Genomic DNA, 18,161 nt, shown 5'->3' with positions numbered 1-18,161 from the left:
TTACAGTATTCCATGTTTTCTTCAAATTCAACAGGGTTCTCTGTGTCATCAAGTATTGAATCATTTTCCTTTGTTTTTCAGACTTTATTCATAAATGCCTGAATTCATCTATTATATTTGGAGGTCATATTTCCTTCTGTTGTTAATATGTTCACTGCTAATTTACCTGCTTCCATTTATGGTCTTTGAGTTTTCTTCTTCAAGAGGTCTTTGATCATTTTAGTCTTCTCCCCCTTATTTTTTCCTGCTGGTCTCTTTCTGATGCCTTCCTTTCTGATGGTGCAAACATCTAAATGATTTCCCTAAGGACTATATCTTAAAGTATCACAACCTCCTTTCATGTTAAGCAATTCACAGTTCAATAGCTTACATTTTTGCCCCAATTAACATTTTAGGGGACAGAATTGAGTACAGCAGGATATTGGACTCTTCCCTAGAGATTTAGTGGAGTTCTGCAAACTGTCCCATCCCCACCTCTTTGTGTCCTGTCCCATTCTCTCTTTTCCTCCGTTCTCAGTTCCTCATTTGGTTATGATTTCCCCTAATTTATTTAACAGCAAAGGTTTTTAAGCTGAGGTCTACCATATATTTAACATATATTCAGCAAATGTATTTAGCATATATTCCAGTTTAGCATATATAGAATATATTTCAGCATATTCATGAATTGAATGGGGGAAAATGCATTTTTTTCATTATTTGAAAATTAGCACTTTCTTCAATCATGAATGTAGGCAGGCAACAAAAATTAGCACTTTCTTCAATCATGAATGTAGGCAGGCAACAAAAAAAATCGTTTGGCAGGCTTCATCAGCCTGCCAAAGGAATCCATGACACAAAAGGTTAAGAATCTCTCTGCCTTTGAGAGATAATGAGGTTTTCTGATGGCCAAATCCAACATCAAAGTCAACTGGTCTTGCTACTGACAGATTTACATAATAAAGGCAGGACTTAAGACTGGGACAGTGGAGCTCTAGCATATAGACTTAAGACTGGGACAGTGGAGCTCTAGCATATAGACGGTTTTACTTAGCTTTTATTTTGGCTCAAACTCATTTGAATGCCAATCCAGAATAAAAGGAGCTTCTATCTTCATTGAAGCTCTGCTAATTACAACCCATATGACCTTGGTCATTTCCTTCTGTGGACCTCAGCTTCCTCATACCAAAACTGTAGTTTTTGGACTGGTGAGACACAGAACAATATATGAGGAGAAATGGAACCAAAAAATATGAGTTAGAAGCCCAGCTTAGGCTCTCTGGTCTCCACCTATGTCTGGTCTTAGATCTTTATAGCATGTTCAATAGATTGCACCTGCTCAACCCAGCCCAGCACAACCCAGTGTCCCATGGATTCCCATTATTTATTCAGGTCTCTTTAAAGTCCATTTTGTCCACCCAAGAACATATATGCCATTTTTAGTTCCTTTGAAACAATTCTTCTTGTAATTTATTTCATCAAAAGTTCTGTTATTTTTTCTTTTATCTTTTTTTAAACAAGTAATCTGCAATATTAGATGGGTTTAGAGATATTTTATGATGAAATAGTCAGCCTTAGAGCCACTATATCTTGGATTCAGGTTCCTCCTCTGAGACAAAATGGCCCTTGACATGAATATGTCTGAGACAATACCCTTCATGGCTCAAAGTTACTCTCTCATGGCATAAGCTATAAAGCAGTTGCCTCTCTGAATTGGAAGAAAGTATTTCTGTACTGAGAATCCCCTATATCAATTAAATGATAGGGCTGTATAAAAAAAGCAGAGTATTCCTGTATTTCTGAGTCTCAACAAATAGAAGTCTGCCAGATGCAGACAAATATGGAGAGATGTGCCTGAAATAGGAAGCCTCCTTTGTTATCATCCACTGGACATCATGATCATTCCAGGATGAATTCTAATAAAAAAGTAAGAAAGACAGATATCCAATTGGGGAATGACTGAACAAGTTGTGGTATATGAATATGGTGGAATACTAATTTTCTGTAAGAAATCATAAGTAGGCAGATTTCAAAAAAACCTGGGAAGACTTACATGAACTAAGTAAAGTGAGTAGAACTAGGATATTATACACAGCAGTTATATGATGATCAACTATGATAGATTTAGTTCTTCTCAACAACAGTAAATAAAGACAATTCCAAAAGACTTGTGATAGAAAATGCCATTCACCACCAGAGAAAGAACTATGGATTCTGAATGCAGATCAAAGCACATGAGTTTCATTATTAAAAATTTGTTGTACATATTTTTTTTATTTCTCATGGTTTTTCCCATTTTTCTGATTCTTCTCTCACAACTTGACTAATTTGGAAATATGTTTAACTTAATTGTACATGTATAATGTATATCATAATACTTGCTTCCCGGGAGGGGGTGAAAGAGACAAAGGGAAAAATGTGGAACTTAAAATCTTACAAAAATAAATTTTGAAAACTATTTTCATTTATAATTGGAAAAAATAAAATACAAAAGAAAAAGAAAAAGAAAAAGAAAGGCAGATATCTCTCATAGAAGCTTTAATAATTCTGGCATCTTTAGCCCACACAATCCTCTGGAAGTATGTAATATAGTCTAGTAGACATAACTAACTTTGAAATACAGTTAAATTTTTATTAAAATGTAAATTTTATTACAATTTCAAGGCACAAGCTACATACAGTTGAAAATGAACTCTGTTAGGCATCCCTACTTGTTAGTTAGCTTAGTTCAAATTAAGCTTATAAGTACTCACAGGATGGCACTTCTGATTGTAGTTGATGCTGGGAACCTCAGTGTAAAGTAGAATGCAGAAGAATGGGCATCATCAACTAACCAACTCCATACACTACCTCAATTTGGGATAATAGCGACCTGTAATTGTATCCTTCTAATGCTGGATGACACTGGTGCTACCAGTGCTAAATAGTGAAGGGACCACTTCAGCTAAACTTCAAAGTGGAAATCTAAGACTAAATGAAGTGGATTGGGGATAAGAGTATTCAGGAGTGAATTATCAGTGAGTTTTTTTTCTCAACCAGCAAAAAGTATAACAAAAAATAACAAAATAGCAATAACTACGTGGATGGAACTAAATAAATTCCTTCAGAAGACTCTTTCCATCCCCTCCAGAAGGGTGGTGTGTAACTTTTGGTAAGTCACTTAACCTTTCTGTGTTTCTTTATCTGTAATATGAGAAAGTTGGGCTAGATAATACCTCTATCACTTTTGCTCTCTCTCTATATATAAGCCTATGATATTAGCCTCTCACTCACCTCCCACCTCCACCCCATACTCTGCCTTCTTGAACTAGACTTTTTTTTATTAGATTACCTTCTAGCCTGCAGATGATAAAAATCCTTAACTATTTGGACTCAGAGTTTGCCCCCTAGTCTTTCATCAGTACCATAATGACATTTCAACCAATCTCTTTTACCATTGACTCCAGTCCTAGGAATTCCTGGATTCCTCCATCGTCTACCATCATGTTATCCTAGCACACAGGTCCTTTAATGACTCCACAGACTCATAAAATTGAAGGTTTGGAAGGAACCTCAGTGGTCCTGTGTTCCATCCAACCTTATAGAAAATAAACCCTAACTACAACTCACCTTGATAAATGCTCCAATACATGCATCATTGTCCTTCCTGTTTCCCTCTTGTCCCCCTCCCTTTTCTTCCCTCCTTTCTTTGTTCTTGCCTTTCCTCCTTCATTCTTTCTTTCATTCCTTATTCCCTCCAATCTTTTCTTTCTTCCTTCCTTTACATATACATATATATGTATATGTTTGTGTATGTATATATATATGTATGCACACACACACACACACACACACACACACACACATATATATGTATATAAAGAGAGACAGTGACAGAGCCATGACAGAGAAAAAGACAGTGACAGAGATGACTAAGAACATTTTGAGTTTTGCAAAAGGATTTCTATGCAATATTTCATTTGATCCTTATAATACCAGGTAAGAGAGTTTTCCATTTTGCAATGAAGAGACTGAGAGTTAGATTATTCTACTTGTCCAAAGTCACACCATTAGTAATTTTCAAAGAGGCATTCAAACCCAGGTATTCCTGACTATAAGTTCAACATTTCCTTCACTATGATCTGCTTCTCAAGAAAGAGAAAAGGAGAGAGACAGACATATCAAAAAATTGAGAAAGAGAAAGACAAAGAAATACATGGAAAGACACAGAGGAAAATGATAGCAAACAATATAAAAAAGTGTAGAGATTTTCACCACATGAACTGAAAATATCTTTCCACTTATTTGTTTGTCTGAGGGAGAGAATGGATTAGGCACTCATTAGGGATTTGGGAGAGGGTCTTTCCAAAGACTACTTTTAAAGGTAAAATTTCCCTGAGATCCTCCCTGTGACAATTTTCCAGTATATATGTATATGTATGTATGTATGCATACATACACATACATATATACATATATATGTATATATATACATATATATATATATATTATATATATGAAACAAATATAGAAGCACTTCCAAGGTCTAGAATACCATCTTTCAACAATATATTTTCTATCACATTGTGTTCCAAATGAAATCCATCTGATATTGGTCTCTTCGGTTCTATCAGGTCAAAATAATGAACATAATATTATCCAGGTAGCCTATGTGTCCACAAATTTAATCATAGTTGGCAGGTTTTGATATCTAACAATAACAATAAATCATCATTAACTCACTCCTCCAAGAAATTGCAGTTTTCCAAATCCTAATGAAAAAGAACTTGCAGGACTGGGATTAGAAATTCTCTTTGAAGAAACTGAAGTTGAACTTTTCACAATGACTCTTTAGCACCTTGGCCAGAGCTGGAGATCCACAGAAAAAAACCTGGACTTTGCCCTTGTTCTCAGCAGCCAACTTTTGGAACACCTGAAGCAGGGGAGGAGAAAGAAGAGGAAGGGACAGAGGAGATTGGTCACAGATTTAGAGCGGGAAGGGAAATTGGAAATAATTTACTTCAACCTCCTAATTTTATAGATGATGAAATTATGGTCCAGAAAATTAAAGTGGATTGAAATAGGAAGGAAGTCTTAAAAACAGAAAATAAACCAAATCTCCTTTCACTAACTCCAAGCTCCTCAAAAAAGGCACATAATTTTAGTTCCTAGGTCTTTTCCTTCTTTCTCTATTGGAGTGGTCCCCTTTCTCCCCCATGGGCTATAGAACTAATAGGGACCATAAATTTGTCTTCCCATAATCTTAAATTATAGTCAAAGGCTTGCTGTGAGTCCAATGCATGATCTCATTTTCCCCACTTTATAAATGAAAAGATCATCCCTTTTTTCCTTGGGATAGAAGAAATGTGTCTCTATGGGTAACTTTCTAAATGAGAAGAACCACAAAAGTGCTAGTGCCTGTGATTATTTTAAATAGTATTATAATTTTATGATGCCAGCAGGTCCTTACTTTACTCCAGTCTGGTCTCCCTGGCTGGGTCCTTGTTTTCAATCCAGTGATGGAGTCTTTATTTTCTTTCTTGGACAGGAGATCAAGTGCCATCTGTAGACCAATAGCCTTCATATCATTCTTGCTCAGGGCTGAAGTCATGTACATGTGCAACTCCAGGAAATGGCCTGGGGCAAGAGAAGAGAGAGAGTGCTTTGAGGAGAGGCCAGTTCAATACAATTCAATTCTTACCTGTTAAGGGTTTGAAATAGCAATGGAAAGGTCCTGAAATTCATTTATTTAACCAATTCATAATTTAATACTTCAAATAGTTGTGGTTTCACAAATGTGGGTATCCTTTCCCAAAACAGATCACAATTCCCCTAGCATCTTCCTTGATCTTCCCTGTCCCACCCCATTCCCAATATCTGTTTATTAGGATGCAACTAGTGCCACCTCATTTGCAGGCCATATGAAACCCTGATGCTCCCTGATCATCTCAGCTTACCTCCCAGTTTCTCATCCACCTGATCCATCTCAAGTTTGGTCAACAAACTCACAAACCATTCAAATGACCTCTGGTCTCGATTGATCCAAATGAAGTCCACCTAGTGATATTAATCCATCAGGTTAGTAAATATGCCATTAATTTTTTAAGGAACTTTTAGTCCAGTTGGTCACCTGAGTACTTACTATTTAGAAGGTTCAGGGTAAAGAGTATTTCACATTTATTCTCACATTTGCTCCTTTAGAGAACTACTTGTGGTATTACTACTACCTCTACTACTGCCACTGTTGCCATTACTACTACTACTACTACTACCATTGCTACTATTCTAATACTACTGTCACTGTTACTATTACTACTACTACTACTACTACTACTACTACTACCACTATTACTATTACTACTACTACTACCACCACCACCACTTCCATCAATACTACTACTACTACTACTACTACTACTACTACTACTACTAGCTAGGTAGTATTTGTTTGCAAAGTACTTTACAAATATTATTTCATTTTATCCTCACAACAACCTTGAGGAATAAGTACTAATATTATCCTCATTTTTCGGTTGAGGAAACTAAGCAAAAGGAGGTTACTTGACTTGTCTGGAGTTACACAGTTAGTAATGTCTGAGGTAAGATATAAACTCAGGTCTTCCTGCCTCCAGGATCAATGGTCCACCTAGATGTTAGGATTCCCTTATATTCATTGACCTATGATTACTATGCTTATTTTTCAAATAAGAAAACTGAGACCCAAATAAATCAAAAGATTATAAAAATCACATATTTTGAGTCAGACAAGACTTTGGAGGCCTTCAAGCTCAACCTGCTCATTTTGAAGATGAGAAAAGTGACATTGAGAAAATTAAGTGATGTGTTCAAGCTTAGACACAAACCTGGATGTCATGGCTCTTGACTCTTGCATTGGAATACCCAAGACTGGAAACTCAGGCTGATTTTGTGTGTAGGGGTCAGTCCATTTGATTTGTTGCATGTGTAGCACAGCATGTCAGACCTGGGTTGTGGAGGGCTGGTTGGGAAATCTGGTTGTCTCCTGGATTAGACTGTAAGTTCCATGAGGGTAAAGTCTATCTTTTTGTATTCCCAGGATTTAGCATTGTGTTTGTTCATAAATGCTTATGAATATTTGTTAATAAAAATAATAAATGCTTATTTAATTGAATTAAAAACAGGAGAATAATACTTTGCAGTCATAGAGTAGTTGTTAGGAAGAGGCTTTGTGAGCCTTAAAGTGCTATCTAAATATGCTATTATTATTAATTGAATAGGATCAGGTCAGTGATCATTCTCTCTTAGTACCAGCATGTCATCTATTGTATTTAGAACAATGACCTCTGAAAGTCAGAAATCATCTAGTTGATCCTCATTTGTTGGTAAAGGAAACTAGGGCCCAAAGAAAAGTAGCCCATCTAAGGTCATACAGTTGATTGGCAGCAGAACTGAGCCTAGAACCAATATCAAAAATCACAAATCTAGATCTGAAAGGCATCAAAGGCCATAAAGTTGAACCTCTTCATTTTATGCATGAGGAACCTGAGAGCTAGAGAGGTTAGTGACTTATTTAAATTCACTTAACAGAATTTGAATACAAGTCTTTCAACTCCAACTTTGAATTTTCCACATAATCATAAGGCTTCTCTTGACTAAAGGAAGTCTCCTTTCTGACTTAAGTACTTAATAAAGAAGGCATCTAAAATTGCTTTGGGTGCAGTAACTGAGTTTGAAGAATGTCATTGTCCATCTCCCAGAGTTCCCAGTCTTCTGCGCTTGCCACCATTTGCACTCAGTTCACAGCTGTGGTCACATACCCTAAAACCTTGGCATAATTCTGCACTCAAGAATACATGGGAAACTCATCTATTCTCTGTCCAAATTATTTCAAAAGAGGTTTGGGAGGTATAGGAGTGGAATAGACCTTTTTTTGCAAAATGGAAGAATTTGAGTATGAATTTTTAACTTTTTTGGTGGCATGGACCTCTTTGGTGAAGAAGATTCCCTTCTTGAAATAAAGTTTTTAAAGGTATGAAATAAAATAAAATATAAAGAAAGTCAAAAAGTAGTGAAAATAAGGATGCAATTTTTTCTATTCAAGTTCATGGACTCTCTGAAGAATCCCTAGCTAAAGAGAGTTTCAAAAGAGACTATGGGAGCCAAAGAAACCCTCCCTCCACCACCACCACCACCACCACCACCAAAGCAAATAGGATCTGATTTACAAGGGGTAGGTGATCACATAGTCAGTGTATTCAAATGGTTAAGGAATACGATCTTTCCCTCTATCCTTTCTTCCTAATCAATTCACACATTTCCCCATTATAAACTGATTTCTTTCTGATGATATATTTCTTGCTTTCAAAATGAGACACATAATCCTTTCTTTAAACCTTAGTAAGCATTAGGATCATAGACTCTTCCAAATCTAATAGAGCCTCTGACTCAATGCAAAAAACCCTCTCTGCAGTGTCCTTAACAAAGATTCAAATGCTTCTCAAGACAGAGAACTCCTTCCTATGAAAGCTATATCCCTCATTCTGTTTTAGAACAACTCTAATTGCTACACATAATCTAAATCTTCCTCTCTTCCTCCCTGGATTATATGCACCTGCTAGTCCTAATTTTTCCCTCAGAAACTACACAGAATAAATCTGATCCTTCTTCTATATGATAGCCTTTCCCATCTGTTTTGATTAGTTTAATCAGATGCTTTCTTCATTGAAAGGTAATTAAGATCCTCTCACAGAAAGGATGGATGGAATGGAGGAGGGAGAAAACAGGTTCTCAGGGGTAAGGCAGCATGAAAATATGGAACACCTGGGAAATGAGGATGGGAGAGGCTGAAAGAGGCTTTGAGGAAAAGTAATGAAGGGTTCCAACAGGTTAAAAAATTCTTTTTCCCTCCCCCTTCCTCCATAAAGGATAATCTGACTCTGATTTTTTTACATAATTAGAGAAAGATGTGGGCCCAACTGTCCCACCCTTAGAAAAATATCACTTACCTTTTGCAGCTTCATCTCATCATCCTTAATATCCTCACACCATGAATAGTGACAATTGGGGCAATTTTTCTTTCTCTTTTGGTGCCTAAGTAAAGCAAACCAGAGAAGAACAATTAGGAAGTTTGGAATCTGGGATATGAAAAATATATGAAAGAGGAACATAGGACAAAGGGAAAAGGGAAGAGAAGAAAGGGGGTAGTGGACCAAAAAACTGATGGAACTGGATTAGTTAACTTCCTACATTCCACAATGCCAACTGTGACTATCTTGAACAAAGAAGCTATAGAAGACCTGGGGCACTTAGGGTTCCCTTTGGCTCAATGTGACAATCTGGGACTGGTTATGACCTCCTTTGGGATGAGCTCCTAAGATCCTGGAAAACCTCCTGCTTTTTAATTTTCTTGTTGCCACTTTTATTTTTCTGAAATGTAGGGGGCAGCTAAGTGGCACAGTGGATAGAGCACCGGCCTTGGAGTCAGGAGTACCTGGGTTCAAATCCAGTCTCAGACGCTTAATAATTACCTAGCTGTGTGGCCTTGGGCAAGCCACTTAACCCCATTTGCCTTGCAAAAAAAAAACAACCTAAAAAATCTGTTTTTTCTGAACTGTTTTTAATTGTCTTGGAAACTACTTTTATCCCTGGGGTATCTGAATATGTTTTTTTTTAAATTTTATTTACTGAAGGCAATGGGTTTAAGTGACTTGCCCAAAGTCACACAGCTAGGCAATTATTAAGTGTCTGAGGTTGGATTTAAACTCAGGTTCTCCTGACTCTAGGGCAGGGCTCTATTCACTATGCCACCTAGCTGCCCCTGAATACGTTTTAAGTAAAGAGGAAATTTATTTGATGCCCCCCCCCCAGGCTGTGAGTGATCCAATGCATCAAAAGTGGAATCCCAACAAGGATAGGTTTAGAGTAAGAAAAACAGAAGGAAGAAGAAAAGAGGACTAGTCTCTCTCTAGACTTCAACATATTATGCCTGGTATGCCTGGTAAAATCTGAAATAAATGAGGAAACAAAGATTTGAGCTTCTGAACATATCAATTTATTAACTAATGCATGTCAGTTATATAACAAAACAGGACCAAACCTTCTCACCTTGACATTGGACCCTGAATATGGGGAGGGACAGGTTTTTATACATTAAAAGAAAACAGTTAACAGGATATAAACCAGGACACAAGATTACATAATATGGTTCCTAATTAGAGGAAAGATTAGGGACTTTCCAAGTTGGGAAAGGGGAGAGCAAGAAGGTGGATTTTCTGTGATGTGAAACAGGATATCATTTAGTTCCCATGATTAGTGAGCAGGTGGAATTTATGGGAAAAATGAAACCTAAGTCTCAAAATAGTCAATTTTAATATGATGGAATCAATTTGATGCACACAATTCCCTCACTGGCAAGTTAGTCTAAGATCCCTACTCACCTGTACATGATGCTCTGCAGAATGGAGGCAAAAGGAGTGATGCCAATACCAGCTCCAATCAACACTGCATGTTCAGAAGCAAAGATTCTTCGGGTTGGAGTTCCATAAGGACCATCCAGGTAGCACTGGAATGAGAAGACGGAAGGGGTAGGATTTTATCCTTCTCTTGGATCTGTGAACATTTCAACCCCTGGATTGCTGAGCAGCCCTGACCTAGGCTAATGACTCTCCACTACCACCCCCCACCCACACACATACTTTCTTGGGGAGGAAAGATCTCTTTGGAGAAGTCATACAATCACAGTTACACAGAAATTCAGATCTGGGAGAGTTCACCTTGTCCAACCATCTCACTTCACAGATACAAATTCAGAGTTAGAAGTGCTTTGTCTATGGCAGCTATGTCATGCAATGAATCGATTTCTGGAATTAGAAAGTGCTAAGTCTCAAGCCACCCTCTGATTCCTGACAAATCACTTAGTCTCTGTTTGCCTCACTTTCCTCATCTGTAAAATGAGGAACTTGGATTATGATACCTCCAAGCTCTAATCCCATTATCCAATAGCATGGGCTGATGGAAGGTTTCCATTTGTTATGTCCATAGGATATGATGTTGTAAAGTTATGGATTTAGTGCTGAATAGGATTATAGAAGTCGCATAGTCCACCACCACCCCCCTCATTTAACATATGAGACAACGGAGGTCTAGAGAGATGATTAGCCTGAGGTCATAGAAATAGTAAGTGACAAAAGTGGAATCTGAATCTATTTACTGACTTCAGAAACAAGGTATCTTTCTATCCCTTCGTTCTGTTCCTCACTTTATAGATGAGGAAACTGAGTCCCAGAGAGGCTATTGGTTGTACAAGATCACCTAAGTTAAGTGATGAACTCAAGTTTGAAGTCAAATCTTCTAATTCTCAACTTAGTGCTCCATCACCCATGGGGCTAAATCTTCTAAAAGAATCTCCATTATAGCTTTTGTCATCCCCATCTTGATCGAAAAGAATGACAATTTAGATCCTCTCACAACTTCTTTAAAGACTTTTCCCTGACCTCCCTCTTTCCCTCATGTCCTTGCCTCTTTGAGTCTCTTAACTTGATATAACAGAATTGGTCTCTTACCTTGATGTTACAGAATTGGCGGTTTTCATTTAACAGAGGAAGGACCTATAAGGAACAGAAGTTACACTGATCCAGAGGGCTACATTAACTGTTTTCCCTGGCCATCACAACCCATTTCTAATGCAGGATTTGGGAGGAGGCTAGAGTGGTCCTACCAGCATTTTTTTCAAGTTCAGATTTTTAAAATATTCCAACACTGAACACGAGGGTTATTGTGGGGATATTACATCTATTCCCTTTGGGAGAAATGCTTTTTCAGGAAGTTAGCAAGAAAAGGGAAAATGGATATTTTGCTGCAGCATGAGTGATATGGTTTATACACACACACACACTCTTATCTCCACTATGAATGGCCCATTCTTCCTCTTCCTCTGCAAGACAGGCAGGACTTCTCATTCACTATAACCTATGTCATAATATCTTTATTTGACTGAAAGAAGGGACAGGGTTTTACCCTTCTTCTCACAAATGGATGAAGAATTCTACCTTGAGGACTTTTAAAACTATCAATTTATCAGAAATGAATTTTAGAGGTCCCTGGAGTAGAAGAGCTAAGTGTCCAAAGTACAGTCCCCAGGGAAAGAAAAGTAATCAATCTCTCTCCTCTTAATCCTTCTATCTCCTTTCTCCCCCCGACCCTTCAAGTCCCAGAAACTCACACTTCTTGTCTGTGGTTTCTCTTCTCTCTCCTTTTCACAATCAATAAAGTTTTCCTTCTCTTGCTGGAACAATTTCTCAGTCTTATAGGACATCGGTTCTATAGTTTCCTCCATGTGAGTGACCAGGGCTCCTTGAGTTGTACTAGCAGAATGAGCATTTAAGTTCTGGACCTTGGCTTCCTGGAAACAATAGTTTTCAGTGTACAATCTTCCAATTTGTTTTCCTGCTTAGAAAGTCACCTCCATTGGACAGTCTTATCTGATTGGGCATATCCAGCTCTGGCTCCTTCTTTTTCCTTCCCTTCAACCACAAGATGTGGTTTTATTTTATGCTATTGGATATTTGCACCTATATGAATGATCAATATGGAATTGATCTGATGGCATTTCATGGGTCTCTCTTATCTCTGTTGCAAGATCAGAAACTCCCCAGGGGAGACAAGGATGGAATCTGATCTCCTTTCTCTTTGTTATCTTACATAGGACATATATATATATATATATATATATATATATATATATATATATATATATATGATATAAACCATAGGATCAAAAGATCACAAATGTATGAATCAAAGAGTTATTGTCCTCCACCCCAAACCTCTCACTTGCCAGATGATGAAACTGAGGGCCAGAGAGGCTGCATAACAAGAGGCAGAGCTGGGATTTGAATGAAGATTTTCTGATCCCAAATCCACCATACTTTTCACTGGACCACATTGTCTTAGGTCTCCATGTCCTCTTACTACCCCTCTTCCATGTCCTAATGATTTCTTTTCCTCCTCCCAGGACATGCTCTCAGATTTTTCATTTTCTTCTAAGGCAAGTGGTTGAAAACAGTTTATCTTATCTCTTCCCCATATTTGTCTGTTAACTGAGAATAAAGACTTAACATGAAGAGGTAAAATTTAACCAGGAAAATTTCAGACAACATTCAAAGGATCTTCTGGAGGTTGATAAATCACACATTGTAGGTAGTTATGTAAGTCTACAATCTGTGCAGACTTCCATGGCTCAGGAAATAAAATCAACTGACCTGTTCTAACCTGTTCCTTAAATTTTCAATGTAAGTATTTACATTTTGGAAATTCACAAACACTATAAATTAGATTTTGATTTATTGCTTTATTGATTGTCTAATATTAAGAAAGTGATGGAGAAAATGTTAATAATGCAGATTAAAATTTTTAAAATGTTTCATGGCTATACCCTTTTATTTTTGGCCCAGAGAGCTGGAGAAAACTTTTTGAGAAAAACTTCCTTTATCCTTCAGCAACCTACCTGGGACTTCCTCTGACTCCTTCTGAGTTTCAGGCTCTGTGTCAGCCTCTTGGCACCAACACAAATGGGATCAGGAGTCTGGAAGTATTCATACAGTCTATTTGTCCACTGTCCCTGAGATCTGATGTGTAGCCAGATGGTGTCTGAGAAGGGGATGAAGCCAGTTTAATTCCACAGGAAAGAAGAAAAAAGAAATAAGCATTTATCATAAGAATTTCCTATGTGATAGACACTATGATAAATGCTTTAAAAAGTTTAGGGATGCCAAGATGGTAGAGTAGAGAAGCACTCAGCTGAGCTCTCCCAAATTTCCCTCCAAAAAATTCTAAAATAATGTCTCAAATAAAATTATGGATCAACAAAACTACAAAAGTTCAGGTGAAATAATTTTCCAGCACAAGACAATTTAACAAGTCTCTAGGACAGTTCTGTATCACCAGGTAGTGGTCAAGCAGGACTAGAATTCAGGGCAGACTGCACAGCTTGGCATGCTCCTTGGAGGTAAGTGTACTAGTGGCAATAGCAGTTTTGGGAACTCTCAACCAATGGACACTGAACATATTGGACAACTGTTTGGAAGGAGAATTCAGGGAACCCTTGCTGGTACCAAATTCAGGACCCTTCTTTTATTGCCCATATGCAGTTCAAGGTTGTAGTTCTAAGGCCAAAAGGACTATAGCTGCATAGGAGCCAGGGTCCTGGGTCATGCATAGATCTAGGATGGAGAGGAGTCCTTGGAGTCACTCATGAGTGAGTAAAGACCCTGGTCTCTGTTTTAAGAGAGAGGGGAGCACTGGCAATTAAGACTGAAGAAGAGTATGGAACCTGGTCAGTCTCAAGGTCAAGAGGCATGCTGGTGTTGCTAGCAACAAGGGAACAAGGTCTCTTTCTGGGTAGGAGAGCAGCAATCACACCTCTCTCTAGGTCAGGGACATCCAACCTTTTAGCTCTTCTAGTTCATCTTGCCCAACAAAAACCCTTCAAAGGTTGCATACAGAATTCAATACCCATTCATTAATACAATGAGACCCATACAATCAAAGAGCATAAGCACAAATACAATGGGGGAGCACTTGAATGAGCCCTTGATCTGAAGTTTGAATTTATCTACCTTAGATTATGCCACCTTGGAAACACCAAAAACTAGTTCTGAAAACAGTAACAAGAAAAGTCTGAAGTTTAGAACAGTGCCCTTTAACACAAAGTTAAATGTTCATCAAGGCTGGGAAAATGAGGAAATAACAACAAAAAAGAATTTGACTACAAAACAGGGAAGATCAAGACATAAATCCAGAAGAAGATAACAATATCAAAACAGCTACAAGCAAAGCCTCAAAGAAAAATATAAACTGGACACAAAGCTAACAAGAACTACTGGGGTAGCTCAAAAAAAGATTTCAAAAATTAAATAAGAGAGATAGAGAAAAACGGGAAAAGAAATGAGAGTGATGAAGAAAATTAGGAAAGGAAAGTCAACAATTTGGTAAAAGGCATTAAAAACACTGAAGAAAATAACACCTCAACAGAGTCAGCCAAATATTTTTTAAAAGGCACAAAATGGGACAGCTAGGTGGTGTGGACAGAGAGCTGACCCTGGAGTCAGGAGGACCTGAGTTCAAATCCATACTCAGACACTTAATAATTACTGTGTGACTTTGGGCAAGTCACTTAATCCTATTGCCTTGCAAAAACTAAAAGGGAAAAAAAGCATAAAAAGTGGGAGAGAGCCAAAATGGTGGAGTAAAAGTAGGGACTTTCCAGAACTCTCTCCCAAACCACTCCAAATACATTTTTAAATGATTCTAATCAAATTCTAGAGTGACAATACCCAAAGACTGATTGAAACAGTTTTCCAAACCAAGGATCTTGGAAAACTGGCAGGAAGAGATCCTTCAGCTTGAGAGAGGAGCAACAGCTTGGGGCCACTGGAGTGAACCAGTTCCAACCAACCAGGAGCAGACCACAAGGAAAAAAAAACAATGTCAGCAGTGGTGATTTCCAGACCTCTAAGCCAAGGGATTGCCAACAACAATTTAGGTCAGCAGGAAAACTCCGCCCCACCAAGGTGAGAGTGAAGTTTAGTCTAGGAAAGGCTTCAGTAGTGCAGGCCTGACCTGAGCAGACCAGGTAAAGACTTTGGGAGCCATTGAATCAGCAATTATGGCTGCTTCCAGAGCTTTCAGCCCACAGGAGGAGACTACAGGGCTCTCTTTGCTATCACTGAGGCAGGACTCTGATGCTTTTCTCATACTCAGATCTGGTTTGAAGTCTGGAGTGCCAATCCCAAGAAGAGGAGCAGAATCATAACAGAGCTTATTGCCTAAGTGGAACAGAGACTCTCCTCACAGTTACAGGGCAAAAAGGAGTGCTTGTGGTCATCCACAGTCCAGAACACAGCTCGGGAGACTCACAGCCTCTCATAAAACCTTGGAAGAATTGAAAACTTAGAAGTATCTCTGCTACAACCCTCAAAAACTTGGGGTAGTGTGTCCTCCATCCTGGAGGCTGAGCCCCCACCTTAACAAAGATTAAAATCAAGTCAAAGGCTAGGATATGAGCAAGCACCAGAAAAAAATCCAACTTTAGACAGTTAACTATGGTCATATGAAAGATCAAAATATATACTCAGAAGAAGATATAAACTCAAAGCTTCTCCATCAAAAAGCCTCCAAATATATGAACTGGGTTCAGGCAATAGAAGAGCTCAAAAAAGATTTTGGAAATCAAGGGAAGTAGAGGAAATATTGAGAAGAGAAAAGAGAAGGATGTGGGAAAATCATGAAAATTGTGTCAGCAGCTTGGTGAAGAAGATACAAAAACTGCTGAAGAAAATGACATCTTAAAAAACAGTTTGCCAAATGGAAAAAGAAGTCCAAAAAAGCCAATGAGGAGAAGAATGCCTTAAAAAAGCAGAAGTGGTCAAAGGGGAAAAAAGAGATACAAAAGTTAACTGAAGAAAACAATTCCTTAAAATACAGAATGGAACAGAGGGAAGCTGATGACTGTGAGAAATCAAGAAACAATGGAACAAAAACAAAAAGATGAAAAACTAGAAGAAAATATTAAATATATCATTGGGAAAAAACTGACCTGTAAAACTGATCCAGAAAAGATAATTTTAAAATTATTGGATTACCTGAAAGTCATAACCAAAAAAACCAATCTGGATATCATTTTTGAAGAAATTTTCCAAGAAAACTTTCCCCATATTCTAGAAGCCAAGAATAAAAGAGAAATTAAAAGAATCCATCATTCACTTCCTGAAAGAAATCTTAGAATGAAAACTGCCAAGGATAACATAGTCAATTTTCAGAGCTCTCAAGTCAAGGAGAAAATATTGCAAGCAGCCAGAAAAAAAGCAATTCAATTATTGTAGAGCCACAGTAATGATAACACAAGATTTAGCAATTTTTACACTAATGGATCATAGGGCTTGGAATATGATAGTCTGGAAGCTCAAAAGAGCTTGGATTACAACCAAGAATCAGCTACCCAGCATAACTGAACACACCCTTTCAGTGAAAAAGATGGATATTCAAGGAAATAGGTGACTTTCAATTTTTTCTGATGACATTATCAGAATTGAACAGAAAATTTGATCTTCAAATATAAGACTCAAGTGAAGCATAAAAAAGTAAACATCAAAGGCAAATTATAACGGACTTAATGATGTCTAACTGCTTATATTCCTGCAAGGGAGGATGATAATGGCTACTCAAATGAACTTTCTCATTTATTAGGGTAGTTAAAATGAGCTTATATAAATAAGGCACAAGTGGGAATTGAATATGAAGGAAGAATATATTAAAAAGATGGAATTAAGGGATGAGAAAAGAATGTCCTGGGGAAAAGGGAAAGGAGGTGGTAAAGTGGAGTAAGTTATTTCATATAAAAGAGCAAGAAAAGTTTTTGCAATAGAGTGGAAGGGGGAGTTGAGAGGGACTGAAGGAGACTTACTCTTATTAAAATTGACTCAGAGAGGGAATAACATATTCTCAATAAAATATAGAAATTTATTTTATCCTATAGGAAAGTGGGAGAGGAAAGATGGGAGAAAAGGGGTGAGGAGTAGGTGATAAAAGGGAGGGAAGATTGTGGGAAGGGGTAGTCAGATGCAAAACACTTTTGAGGAGGGAATGGATGAAAGGAGACAGAGAAAAGAATAAATGAGGATGAAGGGAATAGGATGGAGGGAAATGCAATTAGCAATAGCAATTGTGGGAAAAATGTTGAAACAAGTTTCTCTGATAAAGACTTCATTTCTCAAATATAGAAATATATAGAAACATAGAAATATAGAAAACTGAGTTAAATTTATAAAACTGAGAGCCATTCCCCAGTTGCTAAATGATCAAAAAATATGAAAAATTTTCAGATGAGGTTATCAATGCTATCTATTTAAATTATTTTTAAAATGTCCTGACTCAATTTTGACAGGAGAAATGTGGGGTTGGAACAATTCTGAGGTTCTATATTATACCTATTGGAATGGGTAATAGGACAGAAAAAGAAAATGAAAAATGTTAGAGGGGATGTGGGAAAAATGAGACATTATGCCCTGTTGGAGGAATTGTGAAAGAATTCAACAGTTCTGTGTAGCAATTTGGAACTATGTTCAAAGGATTATAAAACCATGCCTACCCTTTGGCCTAGCAATGCCATTACCAGGACTACATTCCAGAAGAAATGAAAAACAGGACATAAAGGGACATATATATAT

General features: G+C 37.5%; 1 protein-coding gene across 2 annotated transcripts in view; it reads right to left on the bottom strand.

Moving 5' to 3' along the window:
* Positions 1 to 4,497: 4,497 nt before the first annotated feature.
* Positions 4,498 to 18,161, bottom strand: part of NOX5 (NADPH oxidase 5) — a 60,211-nt gene continuing 46,547 nt past the window's right edge. For both annotated transcript variants that reach the window (XM_074234496.1, XM_074234495.1), the window contains exons 10-17: positions 13,442 to 13,584; positions 12,158 to 12,337; positions 11,499 to 11,543; positions 10,374 to 10,498; positions 8,943 to 9,027; positions 5,916 to 6,015; positions 5,429 to 5,595; positions 4,498 to 4,891 (exon numbers count right to left, since the gene is read on the bottom strand). In XM_074234496.1, the coding sequence (XP_074090597.1) occupies positions 4,760 to 4,891; positions 5,429 to 5,595; positions 5,916 to 6,015; positions 8,943 to 9,027; positions 10,374 to 10,498; positions 11,499 to 11,543; positions 12,158 to 12,337; positions 13,442 to 13,584 (977 nt within the window). In that variant the 3' untranslated portion in view covers positions 4,498 to 4,759. The remainder of the gene's footprint in view (positions 4,892 to 5,428; positions 5,596 to 5,915; positions 6,016 to 8,942; positions 9,028 to 10,373; positions 10,499 to 11,498; positions 11,544 to 12,157; positions 12,338 to 13,441; positions 13,585 to 18,161) is intronic.

Source organism: Macrotis lagotis, chromosome 4 (assembly GCF_037893015.1).
Source record: "Macrotis lagotis isolate mMagLag1 chromosome 4, bilby.v1.9.chrom.fasta, whole genome shotgun sequence".
Lineage (NCBI taxonomy): Eukaryota > Metazoa > Chordata > Mammalia > Peramelemorphia > Peramelidae > Macrotis > Macrotis lagotis.
This window is presented reverse-complemented; position numbering and strand designations above follow the sequence as displayed.